The 17,895-nt window shown below is 37.7% G+C and overlaps 1 protein-coding gene across 9 annotated transcripts in view; it reads right to left on the reverse strand.

Annotated features, from left to right (window-relative positions):
• The window catches only part of ABLIM2 (actin binding LIM protein family member 2), a 137,930-nt gene that overhangs the window by 66,176 nt on the left and 53,859 nt on the right, over window positions 1-17,895 (reverse strand). For all 9 annotated transcript variants that reach the window (XM_048943523.1, XM_048943518.1, XM_048943516.1 and 6 more), the window contains exons 4-6: window positions 9,685-9,800; window positions 5,433-5,559; window positions 3,997-4,090 (exon numbers count right to left, since the gene is read on the reverse strand). In XM_048943523.1, the coding sequence (XP_048799480.1) occupies window positions 3,997-4,090; window positions 5,433-5,559; window positions 9,685-9,800 (337 nt within the window). The remainder of the gene's footprint in view (window positions 1-3,996; window positions 4,091-5,432; window positions 5,560-9,684; window positions 9,801-17,895) is intronic.

A 17,895-nucleotide genomic window follows, 5' to 3' on the forward strand; every position in this document is an offset into this window, starting at 1 on the left:
AGGTTTCCTCTAAGGACCTAAGAAATCATTAGTTGAAACAGTAGATGAAGAGAAATACTCCCCAAGTCACTTCTTACAAGGGGCTATCAATGGTAATGAAGCCTTCAGAGCGATCTGTCTCAGGGAAGCAATTTTCTTTAGAAACAGAGAAAAGAGTTACTAGCACTGCCCAAGGTAGTGGTGGGACATCATCCAGAGCACAAAGTCCATCCATGCTGAGATGCACGGATTCTCAGGGGGCAGTGGGCGCGCAGGAGAACTATGAGCATCACAATAAGAGTCTAGAGCTGATTTTCATAGGATAAGAGGAAATGGTGTCAATTTAAAACAGGAGAGATTTGGATTGGATATAAGGAAGAAATTTTTTACAACAAGGTTCATGAGATACTTGCACAGATTGCCCAGAGAGATGGTGGGTGCCCCATCCCTGTAGACATTCAAGGTCAGGCTGGATGGGGCTCTGAGTACAGGTCAAGCTGTAGGTGTCCCTGTTCATCACAGGGGAGTTGGACTAGACGGCTGAAGGATATTAAAGGGTCCCTTCAAACTCAAACAATTCTATGATTCTATGATTTTTTAGGAGTAGAGAAGAATTCAGCTTGTTTATTTTAGCAAAACTGAGGTTGACAGGGAATAATACTAGAAAGTTTTTCTTAGAGATCTTCAGTTAAAAGGAAGAACTTCAAAAGAGCTAAAAATCAGTCTTCATGAGGAGAACTAGCAACTATGGACTGACCACACACAAATAGAGAGATGCTGGAATTAAGATTATTTTTCTAATTATCAGTTACAGAAATCCTGGCAGGATTCCCAGAAGGGAACCAGAATGTGTCACTGTCTGCCAACCAACCCCCTCCACACAAAACATCAGCCTCCCCAGCACCTGCACAGGCTGTTCTGAGGGAAACACAGGAGATAGGGAACCTGCCTCTGTCCCTTCCAAGCAGAACACAACTAGAGATTGACTGAAGATCATTAAACAAACACTAAGTGTTCTCTGGAATGAAAGGTGTTTGTTCCTCCAGGATCTGAGTTACCATGTGAAATACAGAGTATTTTTCTATCAAGGCAATTACACATATTTTGTCTATTTGTAAGATATGTTTATTAGCACAAGTTGATAATAAATAACTGCATATGACATTTAAAAAAGAGAAAATATATATTTTTAGTGCCAAATAGACTGGAACACAACAAAATGGGGAAAAAAGGTTATAAAATCAACAGCTTATTATTTTAATTGTTTGCATGAGGTTTGCTATTGCTGGATGGGGAACAGAACTACAGCAGAAGCTCATGCTCTGTGCTATAGTATTATATAGCATTATAGTATTATATAGCACAAAAAGATAAACCCTAAAGGCTTTCAGTTGCATTGCAGTTTAAGTCAAACTACAAAGTAAACTCCAGCCATATCTTGCCACTGATTTTGGATGGTAGGTTTATCAATATAAGTGATCAGACCAAAATCGTATAAATTTCTAGAACAGGGAGACAGGGTGGATGTTGCATGAAGCAGTGCTCTTTAGGTTTTCAAACCAAATCTTGTCCAAACAAGCACTGGTGAGAAGATTTTTTGTAAAAATAACTGCAAAAATGTTGCCGTTTAAAGCAATACAATAATTTATGGTCTCTGTAAGTCAGCAGTTTAACCTCATTTATAGCGTTTTCAGTACAAGTTCCCTGGGAGACTGGGGAAAAGACAAGGTGGACTGAATAGGAAGACACAAGAAAGAAGTTAGAAACACAGCTATCCTGTGTTTGAGTTTCTTTACTACGTGAAATGGAGCTGGCCCTAAGAAAATGCATGGAATGAAGAACTTAAGTAACTAAATCATCTCAGTATTTGGCGGGCAACCTACAATTAATTATCATTAATTCACAATAGTTGACTCTCCCTTCCTCCTCTGCTGAATAAACACTTTAAATGAACTAGTGTTGGAAAGAGAGACAGCATTTTAAAATCTGGGCACAGAACAATTGTGGAAGCAGCTGTCCTCCTGACATTATCACAGAAATCAGAGATGGAAAAAATCCTATTAGGTCATATAGTCCCGCCCTTTGTCATTGCAGGATTGTTCCCTAACGTAGATTTTCCAGTGCCTTGTCCAATCTAGTTTTAACATGATCTAAGTGATAGCTTCCAGCAGCTCCCTTGGGGAACTGTTCCTCTGGCTAAGAAGTATCACTGACAAATCTTTTTCCCCTTTTTATCAGCAATTCACCTTATTATTTCTATGTATTATTTCTATGTCTCTCCAGATTATATTTCAGGCCACAGAAATAAATGCTGAAGTACTGAAAAATACTTCAGGATTCCAAACAATTCTAACAGAAAATGTATACAATGACAAGCAGCCACAGCTACTTTTTGTTTTTGTCCTCCTGACCAGGAGATGTACAAGTGTCCCAGCAACCTGACCAGAGACAAACACAGAATGTGATACTGCACAGACAGAAAAGATCAGCCCCAACTTTAAACACTGGAATAAATCTGTCTGCTGTAGGCAAGCAACAAATGACTTAACTGCATTAGCAATGGATGTGGTCTCTGTGTTCCTTCAAATTGGTTTGCTTAAGGCGTGAGTTTTAGTCTCTCTTCCTCATGATACAGCATGTGCACTACCTCCTTACTCAGCTACTCTTCACTTCTGACACTACAACTCAGTGACCATTTTAAGTGATCCCTGAGAGAGATTCAGACACTGAATACTAATGTACCTGTTGTAATCCATTGCCTGCTTCAAGCTAACTTCATCTTGGCTCTCCTGTATGGAAGTGACACTATCTGATACTGCTGTGATTTTACAGGTTGCAAAAGTCCTCTCTTCTACTTATCTCCTCTCTGTTTTAAAAAAGCTTACAGAATCTGCATCAGTACTTTTGGCCACATTTAAATAGCACAGGTTTCAATCAACATTGCTCCCAGCCTTCGTGAGTACCAAAATAATAAGAGTATCAATGCTGCCATTTTTTTCAACAGAGGAATGCTGCAAATGAATGGGGATAGGGGAGAGAATATAAGAAGCCAAATATCCTCCAACCAAAACCTTACCTAGAACTACAATGACCTACATAATCAGGGATGGTCAAATTCCTACAAAATCTTTAAATAATGAACTTGTCTCAAGTTTATTTTGCTAAGACTGTAAGAAAAATAAGGAACCAAACTGTGGGTAAAAATTTTATCAAGTAAAGAGAATATTTTTTGTACCTATGTTATTAGGAGTTTAAAATCCTGAGATTTTATAAAACATTTCATAAAAACAATTGGAAAATGCTTTCCATGCATTAACCAAAACACCTCATGATGCCAACAAATACGGACTCACTGTTCCCTTCGGCTTACCTCCTGATCCCCTCTATATCTACTACTGTCCACCATTTAGATAATTATTCCATGCATGACTTCTAGCAGCTTTGGAGGATGCCTGTTGTGACCACTTTCTCTAAACTGTGAAATTGAGTGGAACAAACAGGGATCTGAGGAACCTCTTCCTAACTCCAACTCTGCTAGGGCTCAGTTGGATCACTGCAGGCAGACTCAAATTCTATTTAGATCAAAGAACTGTATTTATTTCTGATGCTCAATCAATTATGTGAAAATATGGTTTTGAAAAAAGCACCTACACTAAATAACATCCTTAAGTTTTAGAACAACAAACTCTGAAAAACAAATCTAAAAACCCAATAAAAGCAACAGAATAATATAGCTTTTGGTACAAAAATAAACCTCAAGTTATTCATTTTACTTTTTCATGCATCTGATAATGTATTCACTTCCCACTTCTACTTGAATGTTCTCCAGTACTATATTTACCCATTTAAGAACTTAAATATAAAATTATTAAAAGAAACAGAAAACAATTATAAAAGTCATCCATATGACTTCATAATTAAACTCGTGTTGACAGTCATTTGTGAGCATAGAAATACCTAGCAAAGAGAGAAATTCTCTTTGCATATGTTATGATTTGAGTGACAGATTCTCCTTACCTCAAGCACTCTTCCCGTAATATATTTTTCACAATTGTCACATCTGATACCAAACTTTGCATGATAGTCCGTTTCGCAATATGGAATGCCATCCCTACAGAACAAGGACAGACAACACAGAGATTGCTTTACATTGGGTTACAGGTTTTCTGGGAGATTATACAACTAAAATACGTTAACAGTTACAATTGAAAAATATGAAGGATAAGAATCAAAGTCCTAGTGTTTCTTTTTCTAAAAAGTTAAAATGAGGAAACTTAGACGATTTAAAATGAACCAGTCTGTTAATTTAACACTTGGATCACAATTATACACAATTTCACATTTAGATCATTATATGGGTGAATGAAATTTCTCTAGAAGAACTAGAAATTGTTCTAACATTGTAAAATGTAAATGAAGTATAGTTAAATACATTTAGTGCATTAGTTCATAATATGCTAGAAGAACCCACGATCGGATGGCAAATGCTCAGTCTTTTGGGGGCTTTACTTGTGGAAAAGTAAACATTAACTTTATAGTAGACAAATTTGAATGCTAGAGACGAACCTATGAGTTATCACAAAAATCAATTGAATTGATTAAAAAATGGATGTTTCTTCTCTTCAATTTTGTTTGTTTGGGATTTAGCTTATTCAAGAGAGGAGAATGGGATTTGAGACAATGTGAAATCATACTTGGGAACACCCTTTTATTAAATACTGTTTTCTCAGTCTCCAGTGCATGCTGTGAAATTAACTTGTATTAATCCAAATCCAAGGTACTGTTCAAAGTCAGTGAGACATTAGCTGTGAAGCCCCATCATCTCTGAATCTCTGGGCACTGGTGGTTGAGTTAGCTGTTTAGGAAAATTTTGTCATATCAACATAATTCTCTAATGCAGAAATTAATCCCAGTTGCTTTGGCCAGTGAAAACTCTGTATCTCATCAGACTGATATGAGTGCTGACACGGACTTGGTCTCCGTGTGTGCTTTGTGCTAACTCTTATTGCTGTCATCAAATTCAATCCAAATCTGATAGCACAAGTGTCAAGCAGCACAAAGCCCCAGTATATTACTCTTTAATGAACACTTTAAGATTATTTTTGCTTGTGTAAAACACATGGAAAGGATAATATCTGCTTGTTCACATTACAGCATCACAGATAGCTGTACACAACTAACACAAAGAACAAAGAACACATCTGCAGAGCTTTGAAGCATACTCCACCCAATGGCTTCCTTTATCACAGCTGCTCTGGTAACTCAAGGTAAATTGACAAATTCTATTTTATTCATTTGTTTTTCTTTTTCAATTCATTTTAATATGCTTGGTAGTCTTTTATACCTCTCCAAACATCTATGAAGACAAACTAAAGAATATACAACACTGAATTATTCATTTGGTATCAGAAATATGCTGAATAAAACCTTCTGAGCTTCCCCACTCAACTTACTTGCTGATGTACTCTGCGTTCAGTAGCTTGCCACATGTATTGCACTTAAAACAGCCCAAATGCCAGTGTTTGTCCAAGGCAACCAATGACTGCCCATTTTTTATTTCTGAACCACAGCCTCCACAATCTGCAAGAGAGAAAAATCTGATGAGTGCATCACATGCTTTAAACTCTCAAGTAATGATACAAGTTACTGCAGTACAAGAATCAATTTGTGTCTTAGTAACAGCTTGCATGTGCTCTAAAGCTTGCTGCTGACTGCTCAACAATGGATGACAAGCAGCGCTGCTCTAATGTCCCACGTGGCATGAATAATCCAACAAAGAAGCAAAACCTAATAACTTACATTTCTAGTTCTATGAATTAAGTTATATTTTAAATTCTTTCTAAAAAATGTGAAGTTTTGCTCATTAAGTTCTAAAGTATTGCAAATCAGCCCAATCAGATTTAAGACAAGACTAAAATCAACTATTAATACTTTTTGCTTTCCGAGTTTGCTTCCCAGTCTGACAGTTTAACTCATAATTCAAAATTTTTCTGCAACTCAGAAAAAACTGAAAAAAACTCAGCTGAAATTCTGATTTGAACTTCTGTTACCAGGAAAGCTACATAAAAACATGAGAGGCACTACAAGATGTGACATTGAATGCGCAACATGTAAAAATGATGGCTGGCTACATATTCATTATTTATAGAAAATCATACATAATCTGGATACTTTTGACTACACTAGTAAAATACAAAACCACTCTCAGGCACTATGCGTTCATGACCCTGTGTAGAGGAATCCACGTGGACATGGAATTTGAAGCTCTATGCTCTACATGAATCCTCAAATATCCTACACAGTCCAGATCACATTCCCTCTTCACTCTCTTCAGTTTCCCATCTGTGTGCAGTTCTCTCACAAAATGTTAGAACATTCAGATTCACAATACATGGAAAATATCAGTGCTAAACTCATTTTAGAATCAATACAATCAGTAATCAATCTAACCTTCTGTTTGACGTTATCTAAAACCTTTCTTTTTTTTTTTCTTTTGGAGGAGTTTTTCATGTATACCAACAATTTGCTTGGGAAAAGACAAACCCAAAGACACATTAAAGCTTTAAAAAACATCTTGCATGGAAGAGAAAATATGCAAAAATCATTAAATAAGATTTATCTAGTTATTACGAAAGAACTCCAAACGTAGGATCTCATTAGAGGACTTAAACAGTCCTCTTAAAAACTTTCTGATTTAAGTTTTTATTTGGTTGATGATGTGATCCTAATGAGACATTCTGTTAGTGCAATTGCAAATATTTAATTTCTGAGCACACAACTATAAAGCATATATCTTATTTTCCTTTAGTGGATTTGGAATGGATTAAGGGAGAAATAGTATGTCTCTTTATTATCACTCTGTACAGAACCAATACGTGGAAACAGATCAGCACAAAAGCATATGCAGCACAGATCAGAACATTGGAGTTTTGCTAATAAAAGGGAACATTTGGGTATGTGCCTGCATTTAGTCCCATAAGACAATAAATGCTCCAGTATGCATTCTTTAACTGCAATCAGAAAGTTGTGATCTCCTATGCACTAGGAGTTTATCTGATAATCTAATTTAATCTTAATGGTTGAATGTTTATTTTGCCAACTTAATACAACACCATGTGACCAGAAGTCATTCAGCTTCCATCTTGCTGAAGCCTGGATGGGCAAAAATGCAGCATTTTGTGGGCTACTGTTTTATTGCTAACTGTCGCTTTCTTTGTTAAATTCCAGGTAAGTAAAAACAAATATTGTGGTTTCTATGCCAACAGTCCCTGTTCAAGTGATGTCCTTGTTTTCCTGTCTTGGATGTAGCATCCTTTGGTGACTCACCTAATTTCATCCAATAACTCTGCAGTACACATCAATTTACTGATGCACACTGATATTCTCCCCAGAGAACTCTTTCAACATTATCACTGCCACAAAGTGCTTTCACATCTAGCATTTTATAAACTAAACAAACAAGTAGGTTGTTATTTATATAATAATAAAAAATTCAAGAGATCAGGCAAAAAGCAAGTATTTGACATTCTTCATTTATTCCAAATGTAATGCATGAAAGAAGTGAAAACCAGAGGAAAATAGAAGGGCTGGTCAGAGAGGGTTGTCTTGCTGGGAGCTCAGCGGGTCCCAAGAACTCTAATGAAAGCATTCTTGAACTCAAGATTCAGAGATAGGCTGATGAATAGTTTACATAGTACCTATAGGCAGTTCTAAGACAAGTATAAAACCAGCATAACAGTGGGTCAGCATATTACTTGGTTGTCGACTTAGTTTGCTAGAGGAGATGTTTTCGTGCACTACCAGTCTTCCATAGGAATAGGTAGGTCACTCCAAAAGTAATGCCACCCACTTATTTCCATGGAAACTACAACAGCTTCAAAGGGCACAGTAACACTATTTGATAGAGAAAAGGCTCAGCTACAAAACACTCATTTTCAACACGGTCACCACCATTAGCTGTGCATTTTCAACCGCGATGAACAAGAGCCTGCATGCTGCTTGCAGCAAAAGCAGTGGAGATGATCCACTGTCACTATCACCACCACTGAAACACACCACCTGCTGCCTCATCCAGTGTTTAATCTCCAAAAACATTCAGTAAGCATTGATGAGTGTCAATGGGTGCCATTTGTTCCGCATGGAGAAATTCAATGACACATCTTTGCACCATGCACACTTTCATGTCAGACACCATCTTGTCAGACTGCCCCTCTGCTGTCAACTGTCACACAGCAACAAAACATAATGGAATACTGATGGGAAGATTCAACCTCTACTTACATCCCATCAACATCTGCCTCTGACACCATGCGCCAACATAATAAAATTGAAAGCATTCCTTGCAGAGTAACTCACTACCAGAGTTCCCTATCCTAAGGAAGGACTACACCACTTCTAAGGTTTGTTCCTTTTGCTATGGGTCTGCAAGTAAAGAGCTGCTGTACCTGGGTGCAGGGTGCAGGGATCTGGGAGAACTGAACTGAGGAAATACAACACAAGCAGTCTCTGTAGCATGTGAGTGTAGACAAAGTATATTAAAGGATTCTGCATTACAGATAATCAAATAAACTTGCCCTGTCAGTACTTAACTAGGGAAATAATTTCCATTAAAGTCAAAGCCAGTTTTCCCATAAGAAAAGGAGACAAACAGATAACAGGCTATTAAAGTATGGATCCACAAATGCAGCCAGGCAAGATGGATCATCCTCAGTCATGTATCTAATCCATCTCAAATAAGTGACAAGAGAAAGCACCAAAAAGAGACAACCATTGTCTCTGCTAAAGAGAATGGCATTAGAAATAGAGGAATCAGTGTAGTGTCCTGCACTGCATTCACAAAGCAGCATTTGCTGACAAAGAGCAGAAGAGAGATGGTGAAAACTACTGTTAAAAGAAAGATCTGGAAGAAAAAAGAAAAAAAAGTAATTACTGTCTTAAGTGAGGTAAATTCTTACAAAGAAAACAAGCAGTCTAGGTTCTTTCCTCAGTCATGCAAATTCAGCTTGAGGTGATGGCCGTTAAGAACATTTCTGCATTCATCACTTGATTAGATTACTTTTGCTGCTTAATTACTCTTTAGGCTGCGTTTGAATGTTAAAGTATGGCAGCTTCTCACGGACAAATGAGCACAGGAAGAAAGTTCAGTGTTCAGTGCTGCAGTGCCACTCTATGCTCAGTTTTGCTAAAAAAAATGTGGTATGAAATTGCTTCTTCTCTGCAGCATTTGTATCTTCTGATAGTACACAGTAGCATGGAGGTCAATACAAATATCTCTGTGGCACATTGTATACACTCCCTGTTGTAGTACTCAGACATTAAATTACATCACTGATGTCTGTTTTCCATGACTGATCCAAATAATGTGATGAAATTTCAACTTGGATTTTATTTCAGCTGCAGTTGGATTAAACCCTTAAATGTATTATAATTTATATTATGCCCTGCTCCAAACATTTCAATTTACTTCCATTATAATCAAGTGTTTTAAGAGGTTCTGTGTATTATTAATTCTATAATGGCACCGTTTGTGTTTCATTTAAGTATTAGCCTTTCTTAGAAAACTGTTGTATATTTCTTTACATCATATACTATAGTGGTTGACAGCTTCTGTGCAGCATAGCAGTTACAAGTGTCAGTGTAAAACTGGTTCTTTAAACACGTGCAAGCTAGAAAGTAACAACAGAGCACAGCACAACTCCCACTTACTTCGCAAGTTCTGTACAGGGAAAGAGCCAGTGCTGCTGGAAGGGGGCAGGGAACATTTCTGGCAGATGCACTCTTTGCCATTAAAAGTTACCCGGTCACCTGCAGGGAAAGGCAGCCTGCAACAGAATAATAAAAAAAAAAGCATACAAGTTACATTCAAATGCCCTTATTGAAATGAAATGCAATTCCATAATGAAACTCATTATTATACTGATTGCTTTTTCCCCCTTTGACCAGTTCTCATTTACAATATTTCAGCCATTGGAGGCTAAAGTACTGAAGAAACGTATCAAGACTATTGCAAATGCAGATGTTGCAGCTACTTACAAACAGAACCTAAAGACACACACTGAGCACTCCAGTCCAAGGTCTTGTGTATGTAAGAAATGAATCCACAGTAATGGTTGATCACTAACAGGATGAGTTACAGAACGAAAATTAAATTGGAATTACAGGGAGCTGCTATTAAGTTGTTAAAATCCTGCAAGAGAGTGACGATTTTTATACCTTAAAAAAGACAGCATTTGTCCGCCCAACACTGATCATACCAAAGCCATTCTCTTAACCTACTTACTCAGAAAGCAAATATCAGTGGGCTCTCAATAGAGAAAATATATCCCTCATAAAAAACCAAGAGTATATGTCACTTATTTGTTTTATTCTAACAACAGCTCTACTTAGACTTAATTAAATCTTTTTTTCTTTTTCTTTTTCTTTTTGGCCTGGGTTGGAAGGGACCTCAAGGATCATGAATCCAATGCCCCTGCCACAGGCAGGGCCACCAACCTCCCCATTTAATACTAGACCAGGCTGCCCATGGCTCCCTCCAACCTGGCCTTGAACACCTCCAGGGATGGGGCATCCACAACCTCTCTGGGCAACCTGTTCCAGCATCTTACCATTCTCATAGTAAAGAAATCCTATCTTTTAATCCATGCCCTTAAAATAACAAACTTTCTGCCATGGTCTTTGTTGTTCAGGCATGGAAACTGCAAAGGTTTTTCAATTTCTAAGAGCACCAGATGGACAAATCCGTTTATAATTCAGCAAAGGATGGTGAGGATTTATAACCACATTTCACTCCACCCAAAAGCTCAACTAAATCACTAGCAAGATATCAAAGTATGGCTTCAGTGGGGCATAAACATATTACAAGCCTTCTGCCTCCTTATGAAGTATATCTGATCAGATTAATTCATTAACATTTCATTAGAACTCTGCATGACATTCCCCCACAAATGCTATCAAATTTATACTAAATAAGATAATATCTTTGCTACAAAAGCTGCACAGATACTGCTTGGTAAGCATAAATGTTATTTAATTACTTATGAAGAGAACAAAAATGTTATCCTTTGTTTTTTTAATATTGTTGCTAAAATCCACCTTAAACCATCTAGATAAGTTTTCAGCAACGTCATCTGTTTTGGATCATGTGTAATACTTTAAAAATTATGAGGACACATGCAGCTGAATTATCATTATATCTTTGCTTTTCATTTATTTTTTTCCCTTCACTAATGACTTATTACTTCAAACAATTTCTTCCTTCTTACTTACTTAAGGAAGGATCATACAAGGAAACAGATCATAGAATGGCCTGGCTTGAAAAAGACCTCAAAGATCATCTAGTTTCAACCCTCCTGCTATGTGCAGGGTTGCCAACCACCAGACCAGGCTGCCCAGAGCCACACCCAGCCTGGATTGAATGCCTCCAGGGATGGGGCATGATTCTGGTACAAAGAGTCCTAGAGCCATGTTAGCACAGACACAGGCATCCCAAAGTTCCACCTGTTCAACAGAAGACTTTCTATGATGAATTTTACTTCATAACCTGATTAGAAGACAGCACTGTCTCTAGTTATAATGGGTAGAATGTGATGGAACCAAACTGTTCTGGTCAGCAGTAAGTCTGTCCTATCTTGCATCAATCCAGCAACAGCAAGCTAGTATGAAATATTCTTTTTAGGTTGTAACTATTACCCACAATGGATTTTATACTATTTAAAATCATGGAGTCTTCTAATAATAAAAGGGTTTTATGAACATCACTGAGCAGTTGAGGTTGGAAAGGATCTCTGGAGGTCGTGTGGTCCAAGCCAGAAGTTTATTCAAGTGTATCACTGTATGGTAACTGCTGAATCACAGCCTGAACCTCTGATTGATCACCTGAGGCAAGCAATGGGTCAACCACAGGAGCACAGGTAAAGGCAATTCACCTGTGTTGCCGGAAGGGGTGGAGCCTGGCTGCACATCTCCTAGACCTATTTAAGAGCTGACTGCCAGTGGGGAAGGATCTCTTCTGGATATCTGCTCTGCTGGAGTTTTGTAAGTTAGCCCAGGATACAGATAAGCATCCTATCTTTTCTGCTTTGGTGTAATAACTATATAGCTAGGCTCTCTGGTACACCTCATAACTGTAACATCTATGTATTCATTGATTGTACAATCACATACAGTAATTTTTTTCATGTTTATACAGATGATAAAAATTAAGGACTAATTATTAAAAACTGTCTCAGTAGCAGAGTGATGTAACTCAAATTCTCTCCCAGTTTTCTCCTTCCAGTGCAAAAGACATCATTTAATCATGTATTCACTTCAATTAATTATTACAAAAATCACTTCTATAACCAAGCCCTATTCAGTCACTTCAACAAGCACAAGCTAAGGAATTTCAGCTGTTCCAGAACTGAGACAAGAAACAATCAATCTCCTACATGTTTTTAGATATCTCCTTTTAGCTTACAGATACAGGTTTAGTAAGACTGCTGGTAATTTACTCAAAATTAAACCTCCACAAAAAAGATAACCTGCTCCACAGATGCAATAACACAACTACACTTTCACACAACCACCCCCCATTATCTTTCATACTTACACATCTTTGCATTCCCTGAACAAGATGTTACCATTTGCTATGGTTTTCCATGGTTTTCAATGGCAACAAAGCTGGGAATCAATGCATGACCCAACTGGACTACTGTGTGAGATTTTAGTAAAATTGAAAGCTTTGCACCATTAATCCTAGAAGCAGTGATGCACTGGAAGCCATAAGGGATTTATGGATTTCAAGAAGCATTACTACTACTGAGCATTCTTGTAACTTATATTAGGTGTAGCAGTCAGACAGCAAGTTGATTTATTTTATACCTGATCTAATGGACAAAAATCCAGCTGAGCTTCTGCACATAGAAGCCAATCTAAAACAGATGTAGCAAACATAAAGTATAAGTAGGTACTGATCACTTTGAATGGGTTCATCTATGTTAGGCAATTAGACAATCAGAAGATGCAGTTAAAACTGGAAGAGAATAGAATAACTGATGTCTTATTGCACAAAAACATAGCTGGTAGATGACACCCACAAAACACATCAGCACTCATACACTTCAGGGGGAGAGTGTGGGAAGGTTTCACTACCCCATTAAACTGGTTTGTTTTCTGAAAGTTTAGTAACTAATCGCCAGCATTTCTGTAACATCTGACTTCTCCCTTTCACAAGCTATTCTGCTCCAGGCTTTTGATGCCATTACAAGTGAAAGCTCAACAGAAGGTGATAACAGACAATTAGCGAGGTTTCAGTTTCTGAGCTCTTTAACTTGTGAGCAGGACTATATATAGAACTGTATGTTAAAAACAGTGTATCTGCCTCTTCTTATAATGACATCTCACAGTCAGCCACTGAATATCACCAGGTATGGGATTTAATTAGATACTCATCCTCTTAAAAACATTCAGTGTGATTTTCACACTTCACTAATCTATTTTTAAAATGAGAATTAAGAGTATCTTTAAAGCAGTTCTTGGAATGACTTGTAAGGTTTTTAGTACATCTCTTATGATTCATTTTCCAATGAATTTGCCTCCAGTATTTGTAGTTGGCAGTGACTGCAGGTGACCAACAAATTATACTGTAAAACATAAACCAACATCAGCCTAATTCAGGGCAACTGCGCTGACACTGAAAGGCCTAGCCCTTGTTTCTTCTTTCTCTGCACCGTGTCTCAGCCTTTGCAGCTGAGGGCAAGTCATTCAAGCTTTCTGGGCCAAAAACATGTTCATTTTTTTTTTTCCAGAGCTAGCTCATGGCCTTCTGTTCTTTAAGTTGCTGACCTGACTTTGTGGCAGAACTATGAACTGAATTTGATGTAAGAAAATTAACAGAAGCATATGGTCAGGAATGTGGGGAGAGCAGGGCTATCCATTTCAGTAGCAGCCTGCAGTTATGCTGGGTCAAGTATAATGTCAGACTGCAACCTGAGGATCTACAGGATCATACTGTGCTCTGATTCACCTGGTACTTTCACATTCCTCAAGGTTTCTCTGTGTGGCAGAATTTGATCAAGGATGTTAAACCTGATGAGACAAAGTGAGCATTACTTGCTATTTACTGTCTTCATGAAGTTCAGAAAAGGTAAATGCTAAGCCTGTACCTGAGGAAAAATAATCCCATGCATCTTTACATGTTGGGGGTCAATCAGCTGGAAAGTTGCTTTGCAGAGAAAGATATAAGGGACAGTAAGTGGAACTTGAGTCAGTAAGTTGTCCTTCTAGCAAAGAAGGTCAGTGACATCCTTGGTTGCTCATTGAGTGGGACGAGGGAAGTGATCTTTCCCTCAGCTCATCACTTGGGAGAGTGCATCTAGAACTGTGCATTCAGCTGTGGATTCCTCAGAATAAGACAGATATTGGTGTACTGGAGGGAGGCTGGCAGGGGGGCCTAGGCACAAAGCAGAACCACAGGATGCATAAGGAGGGCTGAAGGAAAAGGACTTGTTTAACCTTAAAGCATGTCCATGTAAGAACAGGACAGTAAGAGTCCTTCAGGAAACACCTTAATATTGATAAATGCCTTTATTTCATGATCAAAATGTCAAGAAGAACATTCAATTGGATTTCAAAATTTTAGCATAAATACCCAAATGAAGAACTCTGCTACAAGAAATGCTTTAAGAAGTACCCAGTGCTGCATAAGTGGGAACAAAACTCTTTTCAAATTTCATGAACAATAAAAAAGTGAGCAATTAAAAAGGCTTAGCATATTTAGAATGTCTGGGATGAACTGATTTTTTTCATTTTCAGCATTATCTTAATTTCTTAGAAACTCTTCTAAACCATGCCTATGCAATAGTCCTCAAATTCTTCTTGCTAATAGCAGTGTTATGTAGGACTAAAAAACAATGTGTATATATATATATTTTCCAACAAGTTTTTTAAAATTTTATATCTAACTGCTTGGCTATGATTATTTACCTTCTTGAAGATAACAGGAATATAAATTGTTTGTGAGAAGTTTTAGATCTGGATTTGGCACAAGCTCCTTGAGGAATAGCACAAAAATGCCTCACGCTTCTCTACACATTATTCACCTCTTGGCATGTATTCAACTTCTGCCAACAGACTGTTCCAAGAGAAAACTTTCTAAATTCAGACAAAACACAGGATTTGGATGGTCAAGTTCTGTACAGAAAGCACAAGGCTGTTTGGTTATTAGCTTGAAACATACACGTTAATTTATTATCCAGCTAAGAGTGAAACTGTTCCCTCTTCGTCATGTACATGTCACAAAAAAAAAACCCAAAAGATCCTGTGTATGACCAATTATAAGAATATAATAAAGTAATTACACAGATAACAATTACATACATTTCTCCAACTGGGTGAATAAACAACTCCCATCCCAACTTTATTGATTATATGAACCCATAATACCAAAATGCAGACTGATACGATGTGCACATGTCAGCAAGACTGAAATCCAGTATAGTATCCATGTACGGTATAAGCATATGTCTACATGTAGCAGATATCTTAATATTTCTGTATTAGGTATTAACACACTAAGGCTGCTCATGAAAATACCATTTTTAGAAGTATTTCTTTTCATCACAGGTATAAATTCCCATTGCTTTCTGGAACACTCAATTTTCTGACCTTTTACATACGCTGTTCTGGTGAGATAAGTCTCTGAGTGCTATATAAGAATTCTGTGAACAATTTCAATAGACCTCACTTCCTTGATACAAATAGTCTTAATTATCTCTCTCTTTTTATTTCACTTTTACAGACAGGATTATTCAGAGAAAAGGTAGCACTCTGTAGGACATAGGTCCTTCCAGTTAATGAAAATTTTTGAATCTATGTTATTCTTCTACTCTTTCATGGTTTTAAGCAATACAATACAAAAACCAACAGCTGCAAACAGTTACACTGACTACAAACAACTCTGGGAGAAAGCCCTTAAACTATGCCAGCAGAGCAAACACGCAATTCAAACCTGAATTTGTTTAGAAGCCAACAGGTCAGCGCAAGGTAGAGACCATCACATTGCACACTAGGATACAGTGCATTTTTAATAGTCAGCTTCTCATCTATGAATTTCTGAACTGTGGCAGCGCAGGGCAAGAGCATTTGAGTCCCAGCAGATGCCTTAGGGAAGATTTGGGGTTCTGACACACAAGTTTTTTCACAACACAGTGCAGCAGCTTATCAATGCAGCACAGACTACAAGAGGGAATACAGCTCTGCATGACACTGGTTCATGCGGCACTCAAAAGTAGCACTGTCAGTGGCTCCAAAAAGTGAATGGAGCTATGTGACTGGCATTTTCCCCATCGCTCCAGCTTGCTGCATGCCTCTAAGGTTTTCTCACTGATCTGAATCCAGATATATTTCCTGCTAGTTTCAATTCAAACCTCCTCTTCTGTGAAAATAATAAAAAAGGAACCGCTAACATCACTGGTTTGCTACTTGACACAGGAATGTTTACTTCAGCAGCTACAGAAATACTGGTTACAAAAGTGTTCATTTAAAGTACTTAACAATACTGCAGTGGGTTGAGGACCCCTTTTCATGAGTGCTAAGTACCTTCAGCAACTAAAGTTTACTTATGCTAGTGAAGTTGGTAAGAGCTGTGCTTGGTTCCCATTAGGGCAGGAAAGGTCAGCCCTGTTTCAGAAGCGAGAATTCTAACAGAGAGCCTATGTTGAAGTCCAGTTGTAAGGGGTAGCGTCAGATGCAGTTTGCATGATCATGTAGCTGCCTTAGATGATGTGGATTTAGTCTGTTATTTAATCTTTCTGCCAATCTGTAAGAAATAAGGACACAAATGGCACACTGGGCACATTCTTCCAAGGAAAGTGCCCAGGAAAAGTGCTTTACAGCATTGTACCCCTCACCAAATGGCTCAAGGTTTTTCTTCTGTCTGGCATGTTTCCATTGGTTTTTTATTCATTTTTTAAGGCAAGAAAAACCCACCTACTTCTGTGTCAGCTTAAATCACATGTACTCTACTCACCATATTTTTGCTGACGTATCACTTAATAAAACAAATGCTGCTGTTGATTAGATAGGACATTCTTTCCTATAAAGAACATGAATTACATTTGGCTTGCAAAGACTAGGGTAATTGAAGCAATGATGATTTAAAGAAGTTGAGAAAATGGTCCAGTGTTTTTAATATGCACAGATGATGGGATTCTTCTGCTGATCTATGCCACAAGTCAGTGTTACAACCCCCTTAGGAGACACTAATTGAATCCTGCAACTCAGCTGGATGTTAGCTGGCTCTGATGAAGACAACATGAATTTGTGTATCCTTCAAAGGAAAAAAACAGAAGCAAACCTGGGTCTCTCTAATGAAGTCACACATAGCAACAATTAGAAACTTTATTAGTGGAATAGCTTTTAATCCAATTACTCATTCTCTAACCTTCATGTGTAACTATCTCTGCATTTATTTCTTTATATGAAATGCTATTTTATCAGCAACTTTGTTTCTAAAATTGTTACCTAGATTCAGCACATCTTCATTACATGGGATATTAGTAGCACGCTCCAGTAAGTACTTATATACTTACATATAGACTTATCCAGTAAGTCTATATACTACAATTCATCTAACATGGATTGTTAGGTACTTACGTAATTCAATTACATGAAAAGTTATTCTGATTTTCCAGGGAAACAAGACAAATTTTAACACAAAACTCTAAACCATCAGCTGAAGGACTGGCTAAATACAGCAAGAAGTTATAACAGCAAATCACTGAAGCCTATGTGAAGTATTAATCTGCTCGGTATAGGCAGAGAATCATCACAGAATGGCTTTGGTAGGAAGAGGCCTTAAAGATCATCTGGTTCCAACCCCCAGCTGTGGGCAGGGTTGCCAACTACTAAATCAGACGCTAGAGCAGGCTGCCCATGGCC

This window comes from Lagopus muta, chromosome 4, assembly GCF_023343835.1.
Source record: "Lagopus muta isolate bLagMut1 chromosome 4, bLagMut1 primary, whole genome shotgun sequence".
NCBI lineage: Eukaryota > Metazoa > Chordata > Aves > Galliformes > Phasianidae > Lagopus > Lagopus muta.